The sequence below is a fragment of the Lepidochelys kempii genome, chromosome 4, assembly GCF_965140285.1.
Source record: "Lepidochelys kempii isolate rLepKem1 chromosome 4, rLepKem1.hap1, whole genome shotgun sequence".
NCBI lineage: Eukaryota > Metazoa > Chordata > Testudines > Cheloniidae > Lepidochelys > Lepidochelys kempii.
The window spans coordinates 132050457-132077072 of record NC_136383.1 but is presented as its reverse complement, the minus strand read 5'-3'; the positions used below and the strand labels follow the sequence as shown (position 1 = coordinate 132077072).

The window sequence follows — 26616 nt, the reverse complement described above, 5'->3', positions numbered from 1 at the left end:
AAGCCTATTCCAGTACTTAATTATTATTATCGTTAGAAAGCTTTTCCTAATATCTAACCTAAATTTCCCTCGCTGCAGATTTAGCTCATTACTTCGTGGCCTACCTTGAATGGACATGGAGAATAACTGATTACTTTTCTCTTTATAACAGCCCTTAAAATACCTGAAGACTGCTATCAGGTGTCCCCCCCCCCCCCCCCCCGGTCTTCTTTTCTCAAGACTAAACATGCCCAGGTTTTTTTAAACTTTCCTCAGAGGTCAGGTTTTCTAAACCTCTGATCCTTTGTGTTGCTCTCCTCTGGATTCTCCAATTTGTCCACACCTTTCTTATAGTGTGGTGCCAAAACTGAAACCAGGACTCCAGCTGAGGCCTCACCAGTGCCAAGTAGAATCATAGAATCATAGAATATCAGGGTTGGAAGGCACCTCAGGAGGTCATCTAGTCCAACCCCCTGCTCAAAAGCAGGACCCATACCCAATTAAATCATCCCAGCCAGGGCTTTGTCAAGCCTGACCTTAAAAACTCCTAAGGAAGGAGATTCTACCACCTCCCTAGGCAACGCATTCCAGTGTTTCACCACGCTCCTAGTGAAAAAGTTTTTCCTAATATCCAACCTAAACCTCCCCCACTGCAACTTGAGACCATTACTCCTTGTCCTGTCCTCTTCCACCACTGAGAATAGTCTAGAACCATCCTCCCTGGAACTACCTCTCAGGTAGTTGAAAGCAGCTATCAAATCCCCCCTCATTCTTCTCTTCTGCAGACTAAACAATCCCAGTTCCCTCAGCCTCTCCTCATAGCTCATGTGTTCCAGACCCCTAATCATTTTTGTTGCCCTTCGCTGGACTCTCTCCAATTTATCCACATCCTTCTTGAAGTGTGGGGCCCAAAACTGGACACAGTACTCCAGATGAGGCCTCACCAATGTTGAATAAAGGGGGACGATCACGTCCCTCGATCTGCTCGCTATGCCCCTACTTATACATCCCAAAATGCCATTGGCCTTCTTGGCAACAAGGGCACACTGCTGGCTCATATCCAGCTTCTCGTCCACTGTCACCCCTAGGTCCTTTTCCGCAGAACTGCTGCCTAGCCATTCGGTCCCTAGTCTGTAGCTGTGCATTGGATTCTTCCGTTCTAAGTGCAGGACCCTGCACTTATCCTTATTGAACCTCATCAGATTCCTTTTGGCCCAATCCTCCAATTTGTCTAGGTCCCTCTGTATCCTATCCCTGCCCTCCAGCGTATCTACCACTCCTCCCAGTTTAGTATCATCCACAAATTTGCTGAGAGTGCAATCCACACCATCCTCCAGATCATTTATGAAGATATTGAACAAAACCGGCCCCAGGACCGACCCCTGGGGCACTCCACTTGACACCGGCTGCCAACTAGACATGGAGCCATTGATCACTACCCGTTGAGCCCGACAATCTAGCCAACTTTCTACCCACCTTATAGTGCATTCATCCAGCCCATACTTCCTTAACTTGCTGACAAGAATACTGTGGGAGACCGTGTCAAAGCTTTGCTAAAGTCAAGATGCAATTCATCCACTGCTTTCCCTTCATCCCCAGAACCAGTAATCTCATCATAGAAGGTGATTAGATTAGTCAGGCATGACCTTCCCTTGGTGAATCCATGCTGACTGTTCCTGATCACTTTCCTCTCATGTAAGTGCTTCAGGATTGATTCTTTGAGGACCTGCTCCATGATTTTTCCAGGGACTGAAGTGAGGCTTACTGGCCTGTAGTTCCCAGGATCCTCCTTCTTCCCTTTTTTAAAGATTGGCACTACATTAGCCTTTTTCCAGTCATCCGGGACTTCCCCCTTTCACCACGAGTTTTCAAAGATAATGGCCAATGGCTCTGCAATCACAGCCGCCAGTTCCTTTAGCACTCTCGGATGCAACTCATCCAGCCCCATGGACTTGTGCACGTCCAGTTTTTTCTAAATAGTCCCTAACCACCTCTTTCTCCACAGAGGGCTGGCCATCTATTCCCCATGTTGTGATGCCCAGAAGAGCAGTCTGGGAGCTGACCTTGTTTGTGAAGACGGAGGCAAAAAAAGCATTGAGTACATTAGCTTTTTCCACATCCTCCGTCACTAGGTTGCCTCCCTCATTCATTAAGGGGCCCACACTTTCCTTGGCTTTCTTCTTGTTGCCAACATACCTGAAGAAACCCTTCTTGTTACTCTTAACATCTCTCGCTAGCTGCAGCTCCAGGTGCGATTTGGCCCTCCTAATTTCATTCCTACATGCCTGAGCAATATTTTTATACTCTTCCCTGGTCATATGTCCAACCTTCCACTTCTTGTAAGCTTCTTTTTTATGCTTAAGATCTGCTAGGATTTCACCGTTAAGCCAAGCTGGTCGCCTGACATACTTACTATTCTTTCGACATATCGGGATGGTTTGTCCCTGTAACCTCAATAGGGATTCCTTGAAATACAGCCAGCTCTCCTGGACTCCTTTCCCCTTTATGTTAGTCCCCCAGGGGATCCTACCTATCCGTTCCCTGAGGGAGTCGAAGTCTGCTTTCCTGAAGTCCAGGGTCCGTATCCTGCTGCTTACCTTTCTTCCCTGTGTCAGGATCCTGAACTCAACCAACTCATGGTCACTGCCTCCCAGATTCCCATCCACTTTTGCTTCCCCTACTAATTCTTCCCGGTTTGTGAGCAGCAGGTCAAGAAAAGCTCCCCCCCCAGTTGGCTCCTCTAGCACTTGCACCAGGAAATTGTCCCCTACGCTTTCCAAAAACTTCCTGGATTGTCTATGCACCGCTGTACTGCTCTCCTAGCAGATATCAGGAAAATTAAAGTCACCCATGAGAACCAGGGCATGCGATCTAGTAGCTTCCGCGAGCTGCCGGAAGAAAGCCTCATCCACCTCATCCCCCTGGTCCGGTGGTCTATAGCAGACTCCCACCACTACGTCACTCCTGTTGCTCACACTTCTAAACTTAATCCAGAGACACTCAGGTTTTTCTGCAGTTTCGTACCGGAGCTCTGAGCAGTCATACTGCTCCCTTATATACAGTGCTACTCCCCCACCTTTTCTGCCCTGCCTATCCTTCCTGAACAGTTTATAACCATCCATGACAGTACTCCAGTCATGTGAGTTATCCCACCAAGTCTCTGTTATTCCAATCTACTTGTTATTCCAAGTAGAGTGGGATAGTTGCCTCCCGTGTCTTACACACGACACTCCTGTTAATACACCCGCAAATGATATTAGCCTTTTATGCAGCTGCATCGCGTTGTTGACTCATATTCAATTTGTGAGCCACTGGAAGCACCACTTCCGTTTCAGCAGTATCACTGCTGAGCCAGTTATTCCCCATTTTTTAGTGAATACTGACTATGCAAATAGCATTTATACAGTGATGTTTAATATTAAAGTAACAGGCAGATGATTGAAACAATGGTCAGTTTATCTAATATTTTTGATGTTACTAACTAAAAAATATTGGTGTTTTATTTAAGCCTTTTCTCCCACCTTTGAAACCTCCAACTTTTTCCCCTCTTGCAATTTTTCTTTTAAACAGCTCAATGGGATTTATGTATCGTTATGGAAACTATCCTGGATCTTGAATGGCTCTGGGGCTAACATGCACAACAAATGTTGTGGAAAAAAATACATACTACAGTCATGCATAGCTGGATGTACTGTTTACATAAATAAACCGTTTGCCATTGCAGAGCCATAATGTTCCCATAAGTTCAGCATCACAGAGTAGCATCAGAAGAATATGTTTTGTCCACTAATTAACCACTTTGTGATAACTGGTATATGTGGTATTTTTAATGGCAATTGCTGTTTGCAGCAACGAGTGTAATCAAGCCCTAATCCTGATTGGGGTCTCTGAAGCCTACTGAAGTCAACAGAAACACTCCCCTACACCACAATCCCCTACCCCCCCACCCCACCCCGATGAGAAGATGAGAGATAAATGTTAGTCACATCATTTGACATACACCAGGAAGCTGTTCAGATGTGACGTGATGAGGGCTAAATAGGAGCCTTTCTTGACTGGAATATTGGATTGTTTCCACATTACTAATATATTACTAATTGTTTAAGCATCCCAGGCCAAATTACATTCATCTGTGTGACACAGTAAACCAGGGAACACATCTACACATTGTTTATAGTGGAGTTATAGAAATCAGACATTGAATTCATATACATAATGAAGCTTTGTGCTCCAAACATATTAACATGTTCTCCATCTCATGGTTTACTCCTCTTACATTGCCTTCATTTTACTGTGCATGCCAAAACCAAATATGTGTGGGTAGCTGGCCCTTTAAAGGGGATACTGCCGGCTGGTCTATACTCCCCATCATGTGCCATAGCCTTTTAACAGTTTGGGCTGGTCGGATACTCAATGCCTGAGGAGATATGGGGAGAGGAAAGGGGTCCCAGGAAGAAGTAGCATTTACAGGGACTCCTGTTCTGTATTTTTTTAAGGGACTATGATCTGGAACCGTGCTGAGAGGATGGGACAAAGTGCTTCTCTTCCCCAGGCAAAGAAGAATGAGCTAGCAGTAGGAGCAAGCATAAATGCTGCCCTCCTCCTGCATAGAGGGCAGATACCTGTAGACACTGCAGAGAGCAAGAAGGCTTCTATGAGGGCCCAGAGTTTAGGGAGAAGACAGTAGCAGGGGGAAGTAGGCCTGATGAACCCTCCCAGCCTGAGGGTGACTGGGAAAAGGGCCAGCTGGAGGAGAAGCTGCCGCAGGCTCGACAGCTGGCCCAAAGTAGGACTCCAGCTCCAAGGAAAAGAGGCCCCAGTCTTAAGGAGAGGGACGGAAGGATTGTCTGATGTACAACCCAGTTCTGGGAGGAGGGCTGGGACCTCCTGCACATGGGTGGAAACTGAGCAGGATTTTGACACAGGTGTGAGAATGGGTGGGTGTGAACTTGAGTGGCTAAATAAGTAAGTTACCCTCTGTAGAATGAGAGAGTAAACCAGACCTGCAAAGAGGGATTGAACTCGTCTGGGTAACTTTGAAAAGACCCCAGGGGCACTAAGTGCAACTTGCCTTCAGGGCCACAACAGGCCAAAAGGGGTATGCTGGAGAGGCACATGCCTTTATGACTGTTATATCTGCATCTCTGTGATGCTGTGTACAGAGAGCGAATTGATGCCACTGGCAGGGCGATAGTGCTAATTACACCAACAAAGATCTGTCTGGAGATGTTTAATGTGATTGAAAACCCATGAAGACAGTTGGGGGGAATTTTGAGTTTGGCACTTGTGTTAATGAACAAGTTACTAGTCTCCACTGAGCCATAGCCTGGAACTGACTTAAAGCTTGGAAGGTCCCTGAATAAACACAATAGGTCAGTTAGGCAAGGTAGTTAACATACAGTAATCTTTCTGCTCTGTCCTTGCAGATTTTCTGTGTGAGCTGAGCCAGCCTACCTCTATGTAAATGCCTCTACATAAACAACAGTATTAATTTAACTTAAGAAAGGCTTGTCTAGGAATAAGAATCCCAAGTGGGGCTCTTTTCCTAATCTATGCAAAGTTTCCCACTGCTCCTTCACTTAATCATGGAAATAGACAAGAGAAAAATGGGACGTACACATTAAAACTTAGTATGTGATAAATCCCTAACAAAATTGTGTGTGTACACAGTTACAGGCACACACTTTGAATTAGGCCAGATTGAGTGAGTGCATATTATTAGGAGGCATTTCTACTATTCAAAAATGAAAATATATCCTGGTATTACTTAAAAGCATAGTTGAAATCCTGGCCCCAGTGAAGTCAATGGGAGTTTTGCCATTGACTTCAGTGGAGCCAGAAATTCACCCCATGTGTCTAAGAGTTAAAAAGGTTTGTTGTCTTCTTGGGAGGGTGCTAGAAAGAAGGAAGCAGAAGATTTTTTCTTTTTAATAGATGAGTGGAAGGCCCTTTCTTAAACTAAAGCTGGGGAAAGTATAAAATTAAATAGGATGATTTTTTTCTAAAAAAGATGACGTAAATGTAGGCAATTTTTTCCACAGTAAAGATTCAGCTGAGCATTAAACCATTGCCTGTTTTCCCAAAGTGATTCAAAGCATGTTAGCCAATTGAAATTGTGATATATATGTTGAACCATGTCTAACTATGTTACTGTGCCAGGGTGCAGAGATAAAAAAGGGTTAATTAAATATGGCTTTCTCAAGTGACAAAAGGTTAACTGGTGCTAATTCTCATTAAAATGTCCGTAGTATACTGTTCTCTGGCAGCTTTGTCATTTGAACATCTATCCCTATTTTGCTCTAGTTAATCTGGTTAAAATTGGTTTGTATGTGGCTGATATATACATATATATATATATATATATATATATATATATATATATATATATATATATATATATATATATATATATATACACAGAGAGAGAGAGAGAAAGTGTTTAAAACTTTCTATCACTTCCAAAATTTTTTGTTGTTTTTCTTAATATGTCAGATATTACATATTTTTACTTAATGTATGGCTAATGCAGTATTCTATTCAGATTATTCATATGGGGACCTGACTTTTTATCCAAAATATATTTTCCTGACCATTGTCTCCACTTAGCCTGGGGTTTTCAAATATCATTGACATTTACCTTTATTTGATGGGATAGGTGGAATAGTCTTCTCCTGACCCGACTTAGTCTCCTTTTATAGACCACAGGGCTAAAAATACCAGTGCATATTTTCCTATCTTCCCACTTAAAGCTGCCACTTGAGTCTGTTGTTTTGTCTGTTTTTTCTAGTACTACGTTTCAGTTCATCACTTTTATGAAGATGTTGAACAGAAACATAGTTTTAAAGGAGTGATGTTGTTCGGCAGTGAAAAGAAGATATTAGGACTGGTATATTTTTGAAGATGAATGTATACCTTAACAGTGTGGTGTTGCAGCTGTGAATAAACTCTAATCGTGGAGGCATCTACCAAGGTGATAGTTAAAAGTATGTTAAGGAACGGTAGCTTTTGGATCAATAGATAATCTTCACACCTGTCTCCTTTGGGCTAAATTACTGGATAAATGACAGCAGGTCTGTCTTGGTCATGCAGCATGTCATACATGATGAGACTGAGCTATCCCAGCTTTCACTTATCTGAGCAGAGAAGACAGAAGGTGTCTGAGTGTGTAAAAACGATAGCATCTTCTGATTCCTTCTCACACAGCTGGAGAAGGGTTTTTTTTTTTTGTATTGTAATAAATTGAACCATTATTCTGTCTAGCCTTCCAGATAAGATGTCTTAAAGGGAGAAGTGGGTAGTTTCTTCCATACTTTTTACTTTGAAGTCTTCCTTTTTATTGGTGACATAACAACAAATGTGCCGTCTGTCTGCACCAGAACAATGCAGCTCTGTAATCACAGAAGCAACTTTGATTCCTGTGTAGCACCTACCTCAGCCCTGTTTGTACGTGGGTTTACAGTCACCTTTCTTCTGGCTAATCAAATCTAGCTTTTGAGGCTTTTGAGGCTGAGTAATAATGCTCAGTCGGGTGATTATTCAGCATACATGATCTCAGCTCAAGGTCCCTTTTTCATCTCTATGCCTTTATAATAATGTTCATCATCACAATTATCTAAGCACCTCCAATATTAAAAAAATATAAATTCACCCTTAGTTGTGTTGTGTGTGTCAGTTTCAGGAGTTGTTTTTTTTTAACTCTAATAACTCACATTTGTGTAGTATTTAATTTTATGCAAAACTGGCAGCAGAGTTCCTCTGTAATAGCTAAGCCTCCTCCCTAAAGTCTGATAACATCACATACACAATACACCGTAGTGTATTCCCCAACTCTTTTCCCCATACTGATTTCTAGGGCTGCAAAAGAATGTTCTGTAAATGCCTTCAAGCTGGTCAAAGTGGGTCTTGATTACTAAGCAGGTATAAGGAATAGCAGGTATCATGGTTATGGAAATATGTTTAGAGAGAAAGATATACCTTTAATTCAGTTTCATGCACCTGTGAACAGCTCATGAGAAAATTGTCTTAAGAATAAAAACCACTACAAGTTAGAACACCTCATTGCACTGGCGGATGAAATTCCTTCCACACTGACTCCTAATTCTGTGCGTGGAGTATTTGGGATACTCTCGTTATTTGCTCTAAGTAAATTGAGTTATTGTATTAGCTTAAAAATAACTCTGTGGCAACTGTTGACTTTGACTTTGCTCAATTTATGGAGGCCAGTTAATGTTTTTTTCTGTTTCATGGTTCAGGAAGTATTTTTGACTGTTGAGTTTTGAGAGGGGGGAAATAACTGGAGTGTCACACACTTGGTTGTTCATGGAGGCTGAGCACTCTGTGCTCTCCAACGTTTTATGTGTAAATAGCTTTTTAGGCTTACAAACCATCTGAGAAGTTATCTGGGAGTGGGAGGGGGAAATTCTTAGCTTGGCTGCTCCCATAAATTGAGACTGTAGTGGAAGCTGAGGCTGTGAGAGTAATGAAATCCCCATTTCCCAGCTAATAGACATCACAGAAACAATGAAATCATAGGACTGGAAGGGACCTCAAGAGGTCATCAAGTCCAGTCCCCTTCATTCATGGCAGGATTGATTATTATCTAGACCATCCCTGACAGGTGTTTGTCTAACCTGCTCTTAAATATCTCCAGTGATGGAGATTCCACAAATTCCCTATGCAATTTATTCCAGTGCTTAACCATCCTGACAGGAAGTTTTTCCTAATGTCCAACCTAAACTGCCCTTGCTGCAATTTAAGCCCATTGCTTCTTGTCCTATCCTCAGAGGTTAAGAAGAACAATTTTTCTCCCTTCTCCTTGTAACAACCTTGTATGTACTTGAAAACTGTTATCATGTCCCCTCTCCGTCTTCTCTTCTCTAGACTAAACTAATCCAGTTTTTTCAATCTTCTCTCCCATGTCATGTTTTCTAGACCTTTAATCATTTTTGTTGCTCTTCTCTGGACTTTATCTCATTTGTCCACATCTTTCCTGAAATGTGGAGCCCAGAACTGGACACAATATTCCAGCTGAGGCCTAATCAGCGAGGAGTAGAGCAGAAGAATTATTTCTCATGTCTTCTCTACAAAACTCCTGCTAATACATCCCAGAATGATAATTGCTTTTTTTGCAAAATTGTCTGCAAACTTTATAAGAGTACTCTCTATACCATTATCTCAATCATTGATGAAGATATTGAACAGAACTGGATCCAGAACTGACCCCTGCAGGACCCCACTAGATATGCCCTTCCAGTTTGACTGTAAACCACTGATAACTGCTCTCTGGGAATGGCTTTCCCCCCTAGTCACAAGGCTTGTTACCCTGGCAAAGAAAGCTTTTAGGTTGGTTTGATGCAATTTGTTCTTAACAAATCCTTGCGGACTGTTACTTATCACCTTATTATCCTCTAGGTGTTTGCAAATCTATTGTTTAATTATTTGCTCCATTATTTTTCTGGGTACTGAAGTTAAGCTGATTGGTCTGTAATTTCCTGGGTTGTCCTTATTTCCCTTTTTTATAGATTGGAATTATATTTGTCCGTTTCCCATCCTCTGGAATCTTTCTCATCTTCCACAGTTTTTTGAAGATAATCACTAATAGATTCATAGAATATCAGAGTTGGAAGGGACCTCAGGAGGTCATCTAGTCCAACCCCCTGCTCAAAGCAGGACCAATCCCCAGTTTTGCCCCAGAACCCCCTAAATGGCCCCCTCAGGGATTGAATTCACAGCCTTGGGTTTAGCAGGCCAATGCTCAAACCACTGAGCTATCCCTCCCCCCAAATACTTGTCAGGAGCCCATTGAAAAAGACCCATCCCAGTTTGCTGAAAAGAAATCAGACAAGGCGAGGAATGGCTCCCAGGCTATTTGGATGGTACTAAAATTGATGGAGATGGTAATGTGAAAATGTCCTGACAGAGATATAATATGTGAATAGTTAAGCTTGAGTTGTGATGCTGGAATCACTGACCTGGCTGAAGCTGATGCGTGTGCCCCGCATCTCCACCTTCCCCTGTATCTGGGTTACTCATGCCAGAGCCTCTTTGGGCCTCCCATTTCCTTCTCCCTCCCATGTCTGGGGCTGTGTGGGCCCCACATTCCCTTCTTCCACACATGCCATTGGTTCTGCATCTCTCTCTCACACTTCCAAAGTACTTTTCATGCCCCCTGGATTGGAAGGGAGGAACAGAGAAATACCATGATATTGGGTATAGGCCTCATTTTGTCAGTCAGTTCCCTTCAAGGAACGCAGGCAGAAGATCTTCCCCGTAACAATTTCTATACAAGAGTTTTTAAAGACTACAATAAATACATTTTTATAACATATAAATTTTCAGCCAACAACAGATGGGATTTGACAGAGCTGCTGGATGCTATGTAACATCATGTGCCCTACCATTTTTGCCAATAATGCTGTTTATTTAAGGTGTTTGTCTTGCTCTCCTGTTTAAAACTGTGTACTGGGGGAGGCATTGTAACCCTTTAGAAATGTAAACAGCAATGACAGAGGAATTTCTCAGGAGGGAGTGACATGACTTCCAAAGCATGTTGGGTCAATCAAAATCATGTGTTGAAATTAAGATGGTGTACATTTAGGCTGAATGTCACCCAGAATTATCCTGAGCGTGAGTAGTCGTGTAAGACATCAGAACAGTCTCCCAAGAAATTACATTCGGGACATTCACAACTGAATTGCAAAGGCTAGATCCTCAGCTACAGTAGAGTTCTGCTTGCACAGGACCTGGTTGTGAGGGGGAGGGGAAACGAGAAAAATATGGATGTATCCCATCTCTGTTCTCCCCCAGGACTTTTGATTTTGGTTCAGTCCATGGCATAATTTAGACAATCCTCAGGTTCGCTGCTACAAATTATTGTGCCTTGCAATGGCTCTTAGAATGGCTGGAGATAGCCACAGCACAGCACGCTCTATCTTTGTCCCTCATCAGCCCTGGCTTGGCCCCTGCACTGAGAGGGTTGAACTCTGGGGGAATTACCAGCTGCCTGGTCAGGGCAGCTTTATGATCCATTTTAATGGGTGCTAAATGGAATTGCTTGATCCTGCATCACAGAAATCAAGGAAGGACCCAAGAAAAATTTACACTGCACCAAATTAGTACAAAAATGCTAGTCAATTGTTGCGTAGTGATGTGACTATTTAAAAAGTTCATCCTGAAGTGGCTTTAAATTCTGTTGATTAGCTTATTAATTATTATCATTTTGCTAATATGCAGAGTAACTTGCATTGTTTATCAGCAGCTCTTTTTACATAACAATGAGGTATTATCCCTATGACAGCAATAAATGTGGATTAAAACATTTCATACAGTTGTACCTCTTGCCACAGCTCTGTGATCAGAACTTCACCCGGTAGCCAGCTAGATGAGAGAGGAGAAAGAGAGACCTTACATAACATTACATACATGGAGTCACGCAACAGAGAAATGAAAGTGGCATTGAATACTAATGTCACCAACCCTTGTTACTGCAAACAGTTAATATATATATATATATATATATATAACAGAGTTACTGGATTTTTTTTTATGAGAGTACCACTTTATATTCTAAGTTTAAACTAGCACCTCGACTGTATTTATATATTATATAGACCAGCACACTTGACAATCTCTCTTCTGTTGCCACAATTTAAATATGTTTTGATTACATATCATATCAGTCCAAATCTCTTTCCTTTTTTATGTTAAATTTCACCTTGACAAACTGTAGGCTAACCACTTAAAAACATGGTGCCCACTAACTTGACTGACACACTAGGGACTTGGGGTAGGGGGAAAGACACACCTGTAATGCAAACTCACCAGTGGGCTACACAAATATCTTCTGTTGTAAAATATTGAAGGGGTATATTGTTCCTGTTCTCTCCTGTGGGTGTGTACAATTCACTTCAGTCGGTTTATCATTGATTTTTTTTTTCTGAACCTAAGGAGTAAAATTGTATTTTGTTTGAAATCCTATTGTCGTTTGCTACTGTAATGTTTGAATTTCGAGATTGAGAAAAGAGGATTTACAGATTCCTGAATGATTATAAATGCATTGGCCTTTTATCAAAATTAACATTACAGTAATACAAGTCAAACATTGACTCAGCTAACTTGTTAAAGCGGAGGATGAGAAGATGACCGTTTAGAGTTGATAGCATAGTCATATGTCTTAGAGAAATCATTATTGAAAGGGTATGTTTAAAAAACCTTTTGAAAGTGAATTTTCAGTAGATCCTAGAAACATATGCAGTTAGGCTCTGTTGGAAGTACAAAATCTTGGTTAATGGTATGTGGGGGATAATTGTAAATATGATATTTGAAAACAGATGTGGGAAAAGAAAATGGGAGAAAGGATTGAAGAGAACTTTGTTGTTCATAAAAAAAAACCCTTATCAAATGGATTTCAATGTGATACAAAATTTAACAAATCTTTAAGAAGCAGCCTTCTCTTAAAAGAAAGATAATACATCTGACAGTCACTTAAAGCTTTTTTGTACCTTGGAATTTTAAAACTTTTTTTTTTTTAACACTAAGCTGCAAAAAACTTCCCCTTTCTTCCCCTCCCCTTTTTAATCTTCATTGAGAATCTGTGCTTCGAGACTTCCTGCACAAGAGAGCGTTTTAAGTGGAAGTCTCCTTTATACTATATCTAACGTCTGCCAGTACAATTCTTGTTACAGTCATATGGAACATTTTCATTCTGTCCTCAAGCTGTTTTGCTGCTTATTATCGTGTTTAACATACCCACCGCCTGGCAGGACAGAGATTAGAAACTCTTAATATTTGTTATATAGTGAGAGGTCTTGCCAGATTTTGGCAGCAAGTGCTATAGCATGCAAACATAATGTATCAGTGCAAAAGTTCTGAACGGTCTAGTGAGTCACATTAATCTCCCTTTTTTATCCTTTTATGAATTGTTCAAAAATCTGCTATACACAGCAGCGTCCCCCTAATAGTGTGGTTGATAACGTATATTGAAAAGAAACCTTGATTTGTGCTGTGATGGGTGCAAACAATACAGAGATAGATTTACTGCATGTATACATAGATATTTAGGTGGCTTTTGAAATGCTTCTTTTGATACATTTTCAGAATTTTAAAACCTATATATTTAGACTGTACTTTTTTGCATCCTTGAACTGTTTTTTTCTAACTGTAAAAACATATTTTTTTAAATAGACTGGGAGAAAAGAAAAAGGGGACCCACTGAACATTGCCATTGATAAGATGACCAAAAAAACGAGGGATCTGCGAAGACAGGTACTTTGTGTTCATTATGCATGTTCATTTTCAAGAAAGTCATTGTTCTGCATGTTCAGACTCTCTTTGACACGAGTAGAATTAGAAAAATGCATGATTTGTTTACAATTTATTATTACATTATAATTAATGGTGGCAGCAGGTTTGGTACCTGCTGAGTAACAATGGAGAAACTGAATTACCTGCTAGATGAATCACCCAGTGCTCTTTATGTCTGGGAGAAGGGAAACACTCTAAGCTTTAGTTAACCCGGGAACCACTAAAGCCAGTTGTGCAGCTACCGACGTACATGCTTATCTTTGCTCACATGAGTAGTCCCATTGAAATACACTAAACTATTCATGTGATAAACGTTAAGCACATGTGTAAGTGTTTGTAGGATGGGAGCCAAAGCCTCTAACATTTTAAAAGGAAACTCAGCTAAAATGCTTGTTAAATGGAAACGGCATATGAATAGGGAGAAGATGGAAAAACAGAAGTGAAAAGGTGCTTATTGCTTTTTCCATACTATGTTTTTTTTCTTATTCTACTAGGCAATGTATTTTGTAACAGAATAATATGATGCAAAACTCTGCAACTGGGGATGGGAAATTGAGTCGGGGAGGATGGAGTTGGATGTTTCCCTCTAAATTAAATCTCCTTGGTGTTTTACCAATTTCACATTAAGGGTAGAAGGATCTTCCTCCTCTTTTGGGTGATGAAATCCCAGCTCTGAGTTGGTCCATGGTTGAGACATTGTCAGAAAGGATCGGCTGGCCAATCAGACCTTTGCTGTACACAAACAGACCAAACTATGCAAATAAGCATGATGACATAAGCACCTAAGTCTGTATTTAGGTACCTGTCTAAGTAGCCTTGCTTGCAGTGGTGCTAGGCATCCACAGTTTTTATGTATGTTCGTGCTCATCACCTTGAAAATTAGGCCATACATTTAGCTACTTCCCTTTTGACACCCAGATTTGAAAATATTGGCCTCAATGCCCATTGCAATACCGTAATAATAAAAACATTGCAGTTTTACAATGTGCTATAGTTGGACCCCCACACAGTATGAATCATCAGCCATGCTGTAGAAAAGCTAACATTATCTCTGTTGCTACAGTTAATGAGAGCAGAAAAATACTGTCTCTCTGCAGGTCCAGCCTCCTGATTTGTGAGACCTCAAACTGCAAGAGTGTGGTTTGCACCACATCTTGTTTCTCACTCTGTTCCCACTGCTAGAGTGAAGTACAAGGTCAACACACGAGTTGCTATTCTGTGTGGGGCTCCCAGCAGACACTTGTATTGCTCACGTCTGAAATCAGGTTCCTGTCTCAGATGGGACTATGTAAAAATGGCATCTCCTTACTCAACACAACTGCTCCTTGTGTGCATTTGGCATCATCTCTACTACTTCAATCACAAAAATAAGTTGGAGCTAATCATGTGAGCAAAGTTAAGTGTATGTCAGTTTTTGTAGAATTGGAACCAAAACCTCTAACATTCTAACTCTGTTTTATTCCTGCTAGCCCTGAAGAGTCTGTTATTTATTCGAGTTATGGTAGTGGCCCAAAGCCCTTCTCATTATAATCAAATCACAAATGTAGTAGGTGGTATGGAAATGAACAGGAAGACAGAGTCACTGCACTGAAGAGTGTATAATCAGAGGGGAAATTGTCCACAGCTAAGAGACATAAACTGCTTTCTGTTTCTCCTTCTGCATCATCAAGAGAATGTGTGCTAATCTCCACTCAGTTACAGATAAGCAACCCCACGTAAGCAATGATATTACACCGGTGTCACTGAGGACATCATTTGAAGACAGGGTGTTTGCATGTATGGGGTTGCCCAGTGGACTTGGCAGGATTTGTCCAACAGATTCTTTATTATGGGCAGTGAGGTTCAAGAAGAAATGAACCAAGTTTGAGAGTGCAAGCCTGGCAGTTTGCAATCTTTTTACTTGTGAATTAATCAAATTATAAGCAGACATTTTTTCAGGGACAACAAATGTGGAGCTGCATCATGCCATCCGGGGGTATGGTTCAGTGTTCATGTCGTGCTCCCCATCAGTATCTGGCCTGGGCCAGGGAAGCTAATGATCCAACTAGCAGACCAAATTTGGTGATGAATCCTGGTCATGTGCTACCTGAGGCACATTGCACATACGCTAAGCAGAATAATACCCTTTTTACGGAGTCACTTTTTCGAGTAGGAGCCTCTTTCAGTTCTTGTCAATCAGACTCCCCAAGCTCATTGTTATTGCCCTAGAACTGAGTGATCTACAAAATGAATTTGTGGGCAAGGGACGGATTGTCTTCCATCTCTCAGAAAGGGCTCTCTTCCCAGGCTTCAGCAGTCAGACTGATTTCTTTTTCCCAGGTCACTCTACTCCAGATCTCATTGAGGTTTTTATTTAGTTAGACAAAGCAATGCACAAACATGCTGACGTGGTTGTGGGTGGGGAATCTGGTGTTAAAAAATCCATCTCACAATTTCTAGCAGTATCAGTTTTTCCTCTTTTGGAGGAATAACACCTTGTATAATCATCACTTTGAATCTTCTGGGTATTTGAAAAATATTACGTAGATATAATTTTTACACCTTTATGTCAACTGTGAATGAGAATAATATCAAACTGAGTCAGACTGAATCAGTGCTTAGAAGCAAGTGTCCCACAGCAACCTACTGCTTCTTGCTGCCACTTACTTTGTTTTCAGTTGTTTGGGAAAAGCAGAGAGTTCTGTGTCAGATAACAAGTTGTGCCAATTGGCAGGATTTTTTGCTTTTTTATACACACAAGTTTGTGTAAAGAAAACAAACCAGCCCCCCTAAATTGGAAACATCCTTCACACCATGCTCCAGCTGACAAGAAAGATCACAGCAGAGAGAAACATGCTATTGCCAGTTATTTTGTTTGTATGTTCTCTCTACTGAGAAAAAATAATAACTCTTATCGTTTAAATATTACAGCTAATCGGAAACAGCATGTACACACAATCTTTGAGACACTGTGACTCTGCAGTAACATTGGAACAAAGATAAGCAGGGAAGAATTTGGCTTACATGCAGGCTGAAGGCACAGTGATAGCCAACATGGTTACAGATCATTGGGAGTAGAGTTAGCAGTCTACCAGCTGTTCCACTGTCACCACCGCAGGTGGTGATTTCTGCTGCCACCTGTCAATTCTGCTGCCACAGTCTCTGTGCCCCAGACTCTCCTCCAGTTTAGCAGCTGATCTGGTTCAGCCACTATTTGCCAGTGTTTCTTTAAGTTACAGCAATCAAAGTGTTTTGACCTCTCCAAAACAACTACACCAATGGCAACCAAATCGGAGCTTTCTGTTGTGGAGAATTTAGAAGTTTGGGGGTGTAGTTCTGAATAGTCATGAAAACAGGTTGCAGAATCTCAGTCTTCTGTGAAACGGAGTTTACGTCCTCTGCAGAACTTTAGTTCACAGGATGTTATAATAAAAGAATAGGAATCAGGATTGTAAAGTTAAAATCCAAAAATCACTGAGATGATATTTTCCTTTCAGTAAATACATTGGTGGTCCAAGTCTTTCGAATTGTAGAAAACCATGAAACACATTATGTATTTATATGTAAGTTTATATAATTCATAAATAAAACCCTCTGTATCATTGGCACACTTATTAATTGGTTTTCTGTATCAACCTACTAAAAGGATCTTTGAGAAAACCTCTCGATTTAACTCCATCTTTAGCACTTTTTGCAGGTCTCAGAAACTATCCATGATTCTGTGTAATTTTTTTCTCTAGCGTAGACTACAGTAGGTGGAATTAGACAACATTCTCCAGGATATCCTTGGTCCTTCTTGTTACATCTCTTGTCTTAGCACTCGGGAGACAACATATTATTTTATGCTCCTTATGTGGGGCAACGCCATTTAGAGGACGTTGCATTACCGTTGCTTATGAACTCTGGGAAAAAATCTTATTTTACAGCACTTTGAAAGCCATTGAAAATTCATGTATACACTAGAGTCTCCAGGAGTAAAAACATGTCCTTTAGGCCAAGCTGTTAGACAAAGGAGACACCTAACCCTGAAAAATGTATGCTGTTGGAGTAGGTTTTATGGTATCTAAACCCATATAATGCAAATTATACCATGGATAAACTCTTACATAATGTTCTTAGTCTATGGACTCAAATCTGTCTCTCTGGGTTCATGGCTTCCTTCATGATAGTAGCTGAGAGCTTCACAGGCTCCACAATACCCAATTCAGGGGCCTTGTGAGGATTCATTAGATAGTTTATAAAATAATACTGAAGATTGAAAAGCTGTATATATTTGTTATGTAATAGTAGAATATCCAGAAGAGCTTGCAGCTTTAAATTAAGTCTTAGATGAGCATTTGCTAGCAACTTATTTTGCAGAGGCAAAGTTGATGCAAAGTCATGTTACGTAGTCAGCTTGTAGATGAATAAATTAGCCATTTGACCGTCCCTTTCTAAGGTTGCATTGTATTACCAGAGATGAAGTTTCAGTTGTCCCCCAGAGAATTTGCAGTGTGATTGGTGACATTGCTTCATCCTGCTACATCAGAATGCTTCCTGATAAAATGTTAGCATTTCTGAAAGTGACTCCTCCCTGAGTGAACCTGTATATAACTTTGAACCTAAGGCCACTTGCAGCATCAGCCTTTCCTCATTGGAATCTCATCAGCTTCCTTCTTGAGGCTTAATATATCACTGCTTCGACTGCAGTGCCTCTATTGCTCTTGGTTGTGGAAATCAGGAAGCTGTTTCTGTGAAATCACTTGGTAGCACAAAGGGACACTTGATTTTGCCATGTATAATGTTTAGTGCATATGTACTGTTATTGTTTTTGTGTATATATGTACTTTAATTAAATCATTTGATTTAAAGCCTGGTACAAAGGTATATTGGTCTTGGATAGAAATCTGGGTATGTCGCTAAATTACTCAAAGTACAGGGAATGAACGCACAATACAACAAAGTGCTGAGCTCTTTCACCTTCCATTCAAGTCACTGCCAGCACTGAAGATACTGTGAATTAGAGGCATTTTGTAGGATTGCAAAAAGAAAAGGAGAACTTGTGACACCTTAGAGATTAACCAATTTATTTGAGCATAAGCTTTCGTGAGCTATAGCTCACTTCATCGGATGCATCAGATGAAATGAGCTGTAGCTCACGAAAGCTTATGTTCAAATAAATTGGTTAGTTTCTAAGGTACCACAAGTACTCCTTTTCTTTTTGTGAATACAGACTAACACGGCTGCTACTCTGAAACCTGTCATTTGTAGGATTGGACTCAGAAAGGTGTAGGTTTCTGGCAAGGTATACATTTCTGGAACCATTTTTGTCTTCTACTATTTAATAGAATCATTAGTATATTTAGTCTATGAATAGTTGCTTTAAATAAATATCTAAATATCTGATGTCAAAGTTAGGGGCAAGAGCTGGTTCCTAAACTTCATTTTAATGGTGGTTTGGACTTGAACTTAAAAGGCTTATTTGAATTCCCATGTCTTTTTGTTGCCCATCTCAAAATATATTTCTTCTAGATGTTTATCACTGTGACATTGAGTTTTTATGACACTTGAGAGTGCTTCAGAGGAAATGGAGAGTGTTTTAATAATGCTGATTTATTCTTTCAGGTCTGCAGTAATTTCCTTACTGCCTAATTATAAGGCTCAGTTTAATTTACTCTACAAATAATGTTTACTGATGCACATATGGTGCCGTATTTCAGAAAACTATACCCAAAACAGGTAGTTGTGTGTAACCCTTCCATCAAATGAAGAAAAAATTGATCTGGAACTTAAGTACTCATACCAGATTATTTTTGCATGGCAAAAAGTGAAGGAGCCACAGTTAATCTAAACTTTTCGGTAGGATCATGACTGTTCTATAAACTCACAGCAGTCATTGGCTTGAAACAGTTAATTTTTATTGTGTGATGCTGTGAACATATAGGCAGGTGTTTTCAGAGTATTATGCAAAGAGTGATGAGCCCTGCAGATAGTTTTGATATTATTCCCCATACATAGAGGTCCATTAAAAGCTCACTGTTCACCAACCCAGCTTCCTGTACTAAGTCCAGAAACCTCCTATATTTAGACTAGAAGGAAGCATGCTTCCACAGATTTACGGAATTGCAAATGTTGAATGTTTAATGGCACCCTTCTTAATGTGAGAAAAAATCAACATGCAGGGGAAAGTCAATGGATAATGTTACAGTTACATCATGTAGACCAAGACTAGCAGACACAAGAGATACAGACACAGTTGCTAGTACCTTGTGTATATTGCAGCAAATTACTGCATCTGGCACACACAATATGCGAGACATCTTGGGAAGGACGAGACCCAGTCTAGGCTTCTTGCCTGATACTTTTGGTCAAGGGTCTTTAAGAAATAGATAATTTCTGTGCTTCATGTCCCAAATTCCAATTAACAATCCCTAGGGGAATCCTGTGGGCTCCACTAATACTGCTCCCCTTGGTGGAGACTGCCTTTGAAAGAATTGGAATTGACTTTATAGGACCTCAAGAGTGGAGTGCTTCTGGACATGAGCATATACTTGTCATCATGGACTATGCCACCAGCTACCTGGAAGCCATATCACTGTGGAATACAGCTGCTAAGACTACCCCCACTTTGCCATTAAAACAGATTCTTAGGACAAGATGGCTTTTTTCTGCACCACTAGGCCTATTTTAATTTAAGATTGTGCACTTTGGAACACATGATGATGGCCACTTTTCAATGTTGGATGGACCGATTACTCCAACAGCATAATCAATATGCAGTGGCATACTTGGATGATGTAGGTTTCAGGGTAACAGCCGTGTTAGTCTGTATTCGCAAAAAGAAAAGGAGTACTTGTGGCACCTTAGAGACTAACCAATTTATTTGAACATAAGCTTTCGTGAGCTACAGCTCACTTCATCGGATGCATACTGTGGAAAGAGTAGAAGATCTTTTTATACACACAACGCATGAAAAAATACCTCCCCTCACCCCACTCTCCCGCTGACAATAGCCCATCTAAAGAGATCACTCTCCTTACAATGTGTATGATAACCAAGTTGGGCCATTTCCAGCACAAATCCATGTTTTCTCTCCCCCCCCACACACACAAACCCACTCTCCTGTTGGTAATAGCTTATCTAAAGTGACCACTCTCCTTACAATGTGTATGATAATCAAGGTGGGCCATTTCCAGCACAAATCCAGGGTTTAACAAGAACGTCTGAAGGGGTGGAGGGTAGGAAAAAAACAAGGGGAAATAGGTTACCTTGCATAATGACTTAGCCACTCCCAGTCTCTATTCAAGCCTAAGTTAATTGAATCCAATTTGCAAATGAATTCCAATTCAGCAGTCTCTCGCTGGAGTCTGGATTTGAAGTTTTTTTGTTGTAATATTGCAACTTTCATGTCTGTAATCGCGTGACCAGAGAGATTGAAGTGTTCTCCGACTGGTTTATGAATGTTATAATTCTTGACTTCTGATTTGTGTCCATTTATTCTTTTACGTAAAGACTGTCCAGTTTGACCAATGTACATGGCAGAGGGGCATTGCTGGTACATGATGGCATATATCACATTGGTGGATGTTCAGGTGAACGAGCCTCTGATAGTGTGGCTGATGTTCATCACAGGGCCTAATAACATCAGCTTTGGATGATGTAGTTATCTATATCAAGGATTGGGACTCCCATTCCTGAGAGAAGCTGGGTTAAGAGCAAACCCAGCTAAATGTGCAATAGGAAAGGAAGAAGCTCATTGCTTGGGACCCAGAGCTGGTGGAGGACAAGTCCATTGGTGGATAAAGTTCATGCCTCACAGGCATACAAGACCCCATGACCAAAAGGCAATTGCATGCCTTCCTAGGCTAACCTGGGTACTGTCACTGATTTATACCCCATTTTGCCTGACCTAACTAGGGATGCCTCCCCAAGACAGGCACTCTGGACACCCACCTGCAAAACTGCCTTTCAAAAACTCAAGATCATACTCTGCGGACACCCAGTGCTGTATAGCCCAAACTTTGAAAAGGAGATCATACTACAAACAGACACATTGGTGATAGGACTAGGGATGGTCCTTTCTCAAGAGGTAGATGGAGAAGAACATCTGATAGTATATATCAGCTGGAAACTTCCCCTGCAAGAACAAATGCTCAGTGATAGAAAGAATGCTTGTCTACCAAATGGACAATAGAAAGGCTGTGGTACTATCTTCTAGAGAATGAGTTCACACTTGTTAAGGATCATACTCCCTTGAGTATGATCCCATGAGATGATAACTGTCATTACAACCATATGCCTTTTGGACAGAGCACCAAGCAGGAACTTTGCATTGAAACACCATTTTTCAGTCCAGGGACCTGGCCTATGCCAGCCAAGGCTGGGCTTTGGCCGTGCAGGGGAGGATATTAACAGGGTTGACAATCCCCAGACTGCACTGTGGTAGAGCGGGAGCCGAGTCTGTCCTGTTTACAAGCAAGCAGCTTGAACATAACCCCAGGCAGCTGCCACAGCTGCCAATCATTGAGGCAGGCACCCACAGCTACAACCAATATAGGAAACAAGGTCTGCTTTAAAGGGGAGAGTGCAGAGAAGGAAAGAAAAGCAGAAAGGCCTGGGACAACAAAGGGGTGACAGACTCACATCAGGCCGCCTTTGAGAAAACAGCCAGAAGATGGAAGGAAACTGCAAGCCCAAAAAGTGAAGGACATATATATATATATATATATATATATATATAATATTGTGACGGGTCAAGGCCAGATGGCTATAGAAAAGTAGTGGGAGATAAATGTTAGTCCAAGCTAAACAAATCCCTGGTACCAGGATAAGTGAAATGGCAGCTGCTCCAGGTCAGTTAAGACACCTGGGGCCAATTAAGAACTTTCCAGAAGGCAGGGAGAATGCTAGGTTGATTGGGACATCTGAAGCCAATCAGGGGCTGGCTGAAACTAGTTAAAAGCCTCCCAGTTAGTCAGGTGGGTGTGCATGTCAGGAGCTGTGGGAGGAAGTTGCGCTGTTGGAGAGACTGAGCAGTACACACCATGTCAGGCACAAGGAAGGAGGCCCTGAGGTAAGGGTGAAGTGGAGCTTGAGGAAGTGAGGGTTGCTGTGGGGGAAGTAGCCCAGGGAATTGTTCACATCATGTTTCTAAAAGCTAGCATAGCTGATACTATTAGGGTCCCTGGGCTGGAGCCCAGAGTAGAGGGTGGGCCCCGGCTCTTCCCCCCCGCCTTTTGCCCCCTGATTAATCACTGAGACTGGGAGACAACAGAGACTGTGCAACGAAGGATAACTTCTCCTCACCTCCCGCACAGGCTTATGATGAAAATGGCTCAGTAGACTGTGACCCTTGTCTCTAGAGAGAGAAGGGTTACGTGGAGGGTCACAATGAGCCTCTGAGGCTAGCGAAATCCACCAGGAAACACGGGACCCATGGAGGCAAGGACAGAGCTTTGTCACTATATGTCACATAGACCTAATTGGAGGTGAGGGTCTAGGCATTGACCTGACTGAGAGCAAACTAAGGAGGGTCAGTCAGTAGAAACTGAAACTCCTCAAGAAAGCACACTACAAGATGGTAACAGTGGAGCATACCTTAACAGAGTGTATCTCATGGACCATGCTCTTACCATTTGTGATTGATGCTCCTTTCCGTTTCATAAGCAAGTAACTTCATCATAGAAATTTGCAGAAGTTCCTGACAGGAAAAGTGATGTTAGAAAAGTACTTCTTGTATTTTTAGCTTATGTCAATGTACTTTAACAGTGGGAAACAAGAAGGAGGATTAGCACCAGGTGACCAGTCAGCTGTCCACAGACCACCCGTCAAGTGATCTGTGGACCTCTGGTGGTCAATGGCCCAAAATTTTAGGAATCACTGATCTACAGCACTCCCTTACATTTGCATATACTTACAATGGGAAATAGCACAATGATCCAAATACTAAGGGTATGTAACCACAGACTATTTAGCCACTGAACACAATTAGCCAGTTTTAATATTGGCCCCTAATTTTCATATCCTTTGTGACTATTATAGTTATAATATATATATAGTCCTGCAATGCAGTGTACTTGATCAATATATGTTGCATCGTTTCGCCATTGGAATTACAGCATTTCATGATTTGTAGCTGTCAATGAAATGGAATGATTATCCCATGAACTTCTTATCCTTCCTCCATTACCCTTCTCTGACTCACCTTTCTCCTGCTCCAGTGACAGCTGCTCTGTCTGTGTCACTCAGGCTTGCATTTGCACTGTCATTTTTGACACTTTATTGTCCTTCCCCCTGCATGCCCCCCCCCCAAGCCTTTAGCAAAATCCTATCACTTCTTCCTCTGTGGCATCTTCTAAATCCCTCCTTTCCACACTGTCTCTACTTCTAAAACCCTGGCTCGTGCCTTAGTCATCATCTGTTACCTTGACTGCTGTAACTTCCTCCTTTTTGTCCTCCCATCTTTTTATCTCTCCTTCTCCGTAACACCCAAAGTGCAGACATTAAAAAATCATCTTCCATCGCTTTGACCATTTCACTCCTCTTCACAAAGTACACCAAACTCTGTCTCCTTCTGTGTCAGTTTCAAACTCTCAGTCTTTTGTTCAAAACACTGGTTAGTTTTTCCTATATCTTAGTTCTCCTTACACCTTACGTGCCCCTAGGTACAGCATCTTCACCCCCTCCTCCCACTGCCTACAGCTGACCTTTGTGTTGCCCACAGTTTTAGAGAGGTAAGGTGCCCCTAGAACACCAGCACCCCTCGGCACGTGCCTACTGTGCCTAGTTGAAAATCCGGCCCTGTACTCAGCACACTGCTCATTCCTTTCTTCTTACTGCCCTTATTATTATAAGTTATTATTATTTGTATTGTGATAGTGCCTAGGGACTCCATATAGATTTGGGGCCACAGCATTCTATTCACTCTATAATCGTATAGTGGGAGTCAGTTTCTGCCCTGAAGAGCTTGTACTACTTCCTCCTCTGCCTTTTTCACATGGATAACATTTTCAAAAGCACCTAAGAAACTTGGGTTTCAGAGTAGCAGCCGCGTTAGTCTGTATCCGCAAAAAGAAAAGGAGGACCTGTGGCACCTTAGAGACTAACACATTTATTTGAGCATAAGCTTTCGTGAGCTACAGAGGACTTAGGGCCCTAAGGTCCAGATTCTCAAAGGTATTTAGGTGCCTAACTCCCATTACAATCAGTGGGGGTTAGGCACCTAAATACCTATGAGGATCTGGCCCTTAAGTGCCTTAGTCACTTTTTAAAAATGAGACTTGGTCTCCAAAGTCAGGTGTTGCAATGCTGAGAGGAGCAATGCCTGAATACCTTTAAAGAGCGGGGTCTTGTGCTCCTAAGTCACTTAGATGCTTTTGGAATTTGTACCCTTAGTAGTAGTACTGCTGGAGAAGACTTCCTCTTCTGTCCTCCTTCAAATTGTTATGGGAAAAAATCACTATTTGTCGTTGCTTTCCATCAGTAATATCAGCCCCAGACTTTTCCCTCATCTCATTAATCATGATAAGGGAAGAGAAAAGGTCCCACACTCAAACACACAATTAAATGAATTATCACATTTATTTGTAGTAACATTCTTCTGGGAACTATTTCCTTGATGTTCAAATCCTCAAATGCATCACTTATGGTCGATCTTGGAGATCTGCAGTGAAAGTCTAAGAGGCTTTAAATGTTGAACCTTCTCCCCACTTAAGCTACTGTGGGCACAAGATGAATGCATTGACATCCGGGTTCACAGAAGAACTATTCTGAAGATAGTGTAATTACTCAGCATTTTGTCAGGAGCTATCATGTGTGGGGTCAGCTGCTCTCAGGGTGTTTTGTTTGTAAGATTTGTAATGACTTCCTAATCTTTGGGGTAAAAAAAATCTAAATGACAGCTACAGTGAGTCTTAGTACATGGGTAGTAGATGAGAGCTCTGCAGGAGCATATAAAAATCTGCATCACCACTGAAGCTGCTGGAATGGTCACTAGAAAAGAAAGGAATCCTGCCATGGATCTACACTGCAAATTGTTTGGAGCTTCAGAAAACAGAGCCAGCAAAGGAAGATGAGAGAGCACTAGGGCAGGCCTGCGGTTCGCATTTCACACACTCCTCTCCTGTGACCATAGTTCAAAATTTCTAATGCAAATTATTAAATTCATGTTAAATGAAGTATTACAAGAACTTCTGATGGTCACTGTATTGTACCTGAAAACTCAATTCCTCATAACATTTCGGGAGACATACTTGATTCACTAGACCTGCAGTTGAAAAGTTTGTTTCCGTCTGTGCCAATTAATCTATACCTAATTGCTGCTACAGAACACTAACAAGCCATGTGATTGGAGCTGGGTTCAGTATATTTTGTGGTGTTAAGTAGAAAGTGGTGAATGCAATGCTGTTTGTTGTGTGATATAGTTATGAACAAAGGGTAAGTAAAGTTTTTTTTACAGACAGCTTTATACTGCCAGTCTTTATAAAATTTAACAATCTGTTAGAGCTGTTAATCTCCTGCGGTGGCTCTACCTTCTAGTGTCACGATTAGACATTCTATTCTCTACATGACTGTAAGTAGCACAGAGACATTCGGTTCTAAAATTATTATACAGCAATGAAAAGCGTCATTCTGGAATGTGCAATTAGAGCTGTGAATCAACAATGATAAAGTAGGCCCAACTAGTGCTTAGAACGGTAGAACCCTTAGCTATGAATAACAGTAACTTACTCTGTGCACCATAAACTGACTACATTGATTGTATAAGCTGGGGAATGTGCCTTGTAGTAGACTGTTCATGATTTAAAATGAATATTTGCATGCTTTGTTTACACGTCACATCTCTGTGCTTGGCTGACACATCAACTTTTTTGGATTTAATTTGATTCACTTTACATTTAACATACTCTATTTAATAACAATGATTTTCATTTGATGCCACCCTCTATTAGTAAGTAGAACTTTAACCCTGTAATTAATAGAAACCATGCTCATTTTGAAGCCACGCTTGATTTTAAACTACAAGGAGGGAGAATTTAATATAAGCCATAGCTTTTAAATGACAATGTACAGTACAGGCCTGGTCTACGTTATGTGGTTAGGTTGAATTTAGCCGTGTTAGATCGATTTAAAAATGACTGCGTCCACACAACCAACCCCATTCCGTCGACCTCAAGGGCTCTTAAAATCGACTTCTGTACTCCTCCCCGATGAGGGGAGTAGAGCTAAAATTGACCTCACTGGGTCGAATTTGGGGTTATGCAGATGCAAATTGATGGTACTGGCCTCCAGGAGCTATCCCAGAGTGCTCCATTGTGACCGCTCTGGACAGCACTTTGGAACTCCGATGCACTAGCCAGGTACACAGCAAAAGTCTCG

At 41.3% G+C, this 26616-nt stretch overlaps 1 protein-coding gene across 10 annotated transcripts in view; it reads left to right on the top strand.

Moving 5' to 3' along the window:
• The window catches only part of CTNNA2 (catenin alpha 2), a 783540-nt gene that overhangs the window by 607027 nt on the left and 149897 nt on the right, over positions 1–26616 (top strand). For all 10 annotated transcript variants that reach the window (XM_073342921.2, XM_073342914.2, XM_073342915.2 and 7 more), the window contains one exon: positions 13162–13242. In XM_073342921.2, coding sequence (XP_073199022.2) covers positions 13162–13242 — 81 coding nt within the window. The remainder of the gene's footprint in view (positions 1–13161; positions 13243–26616) is intronic.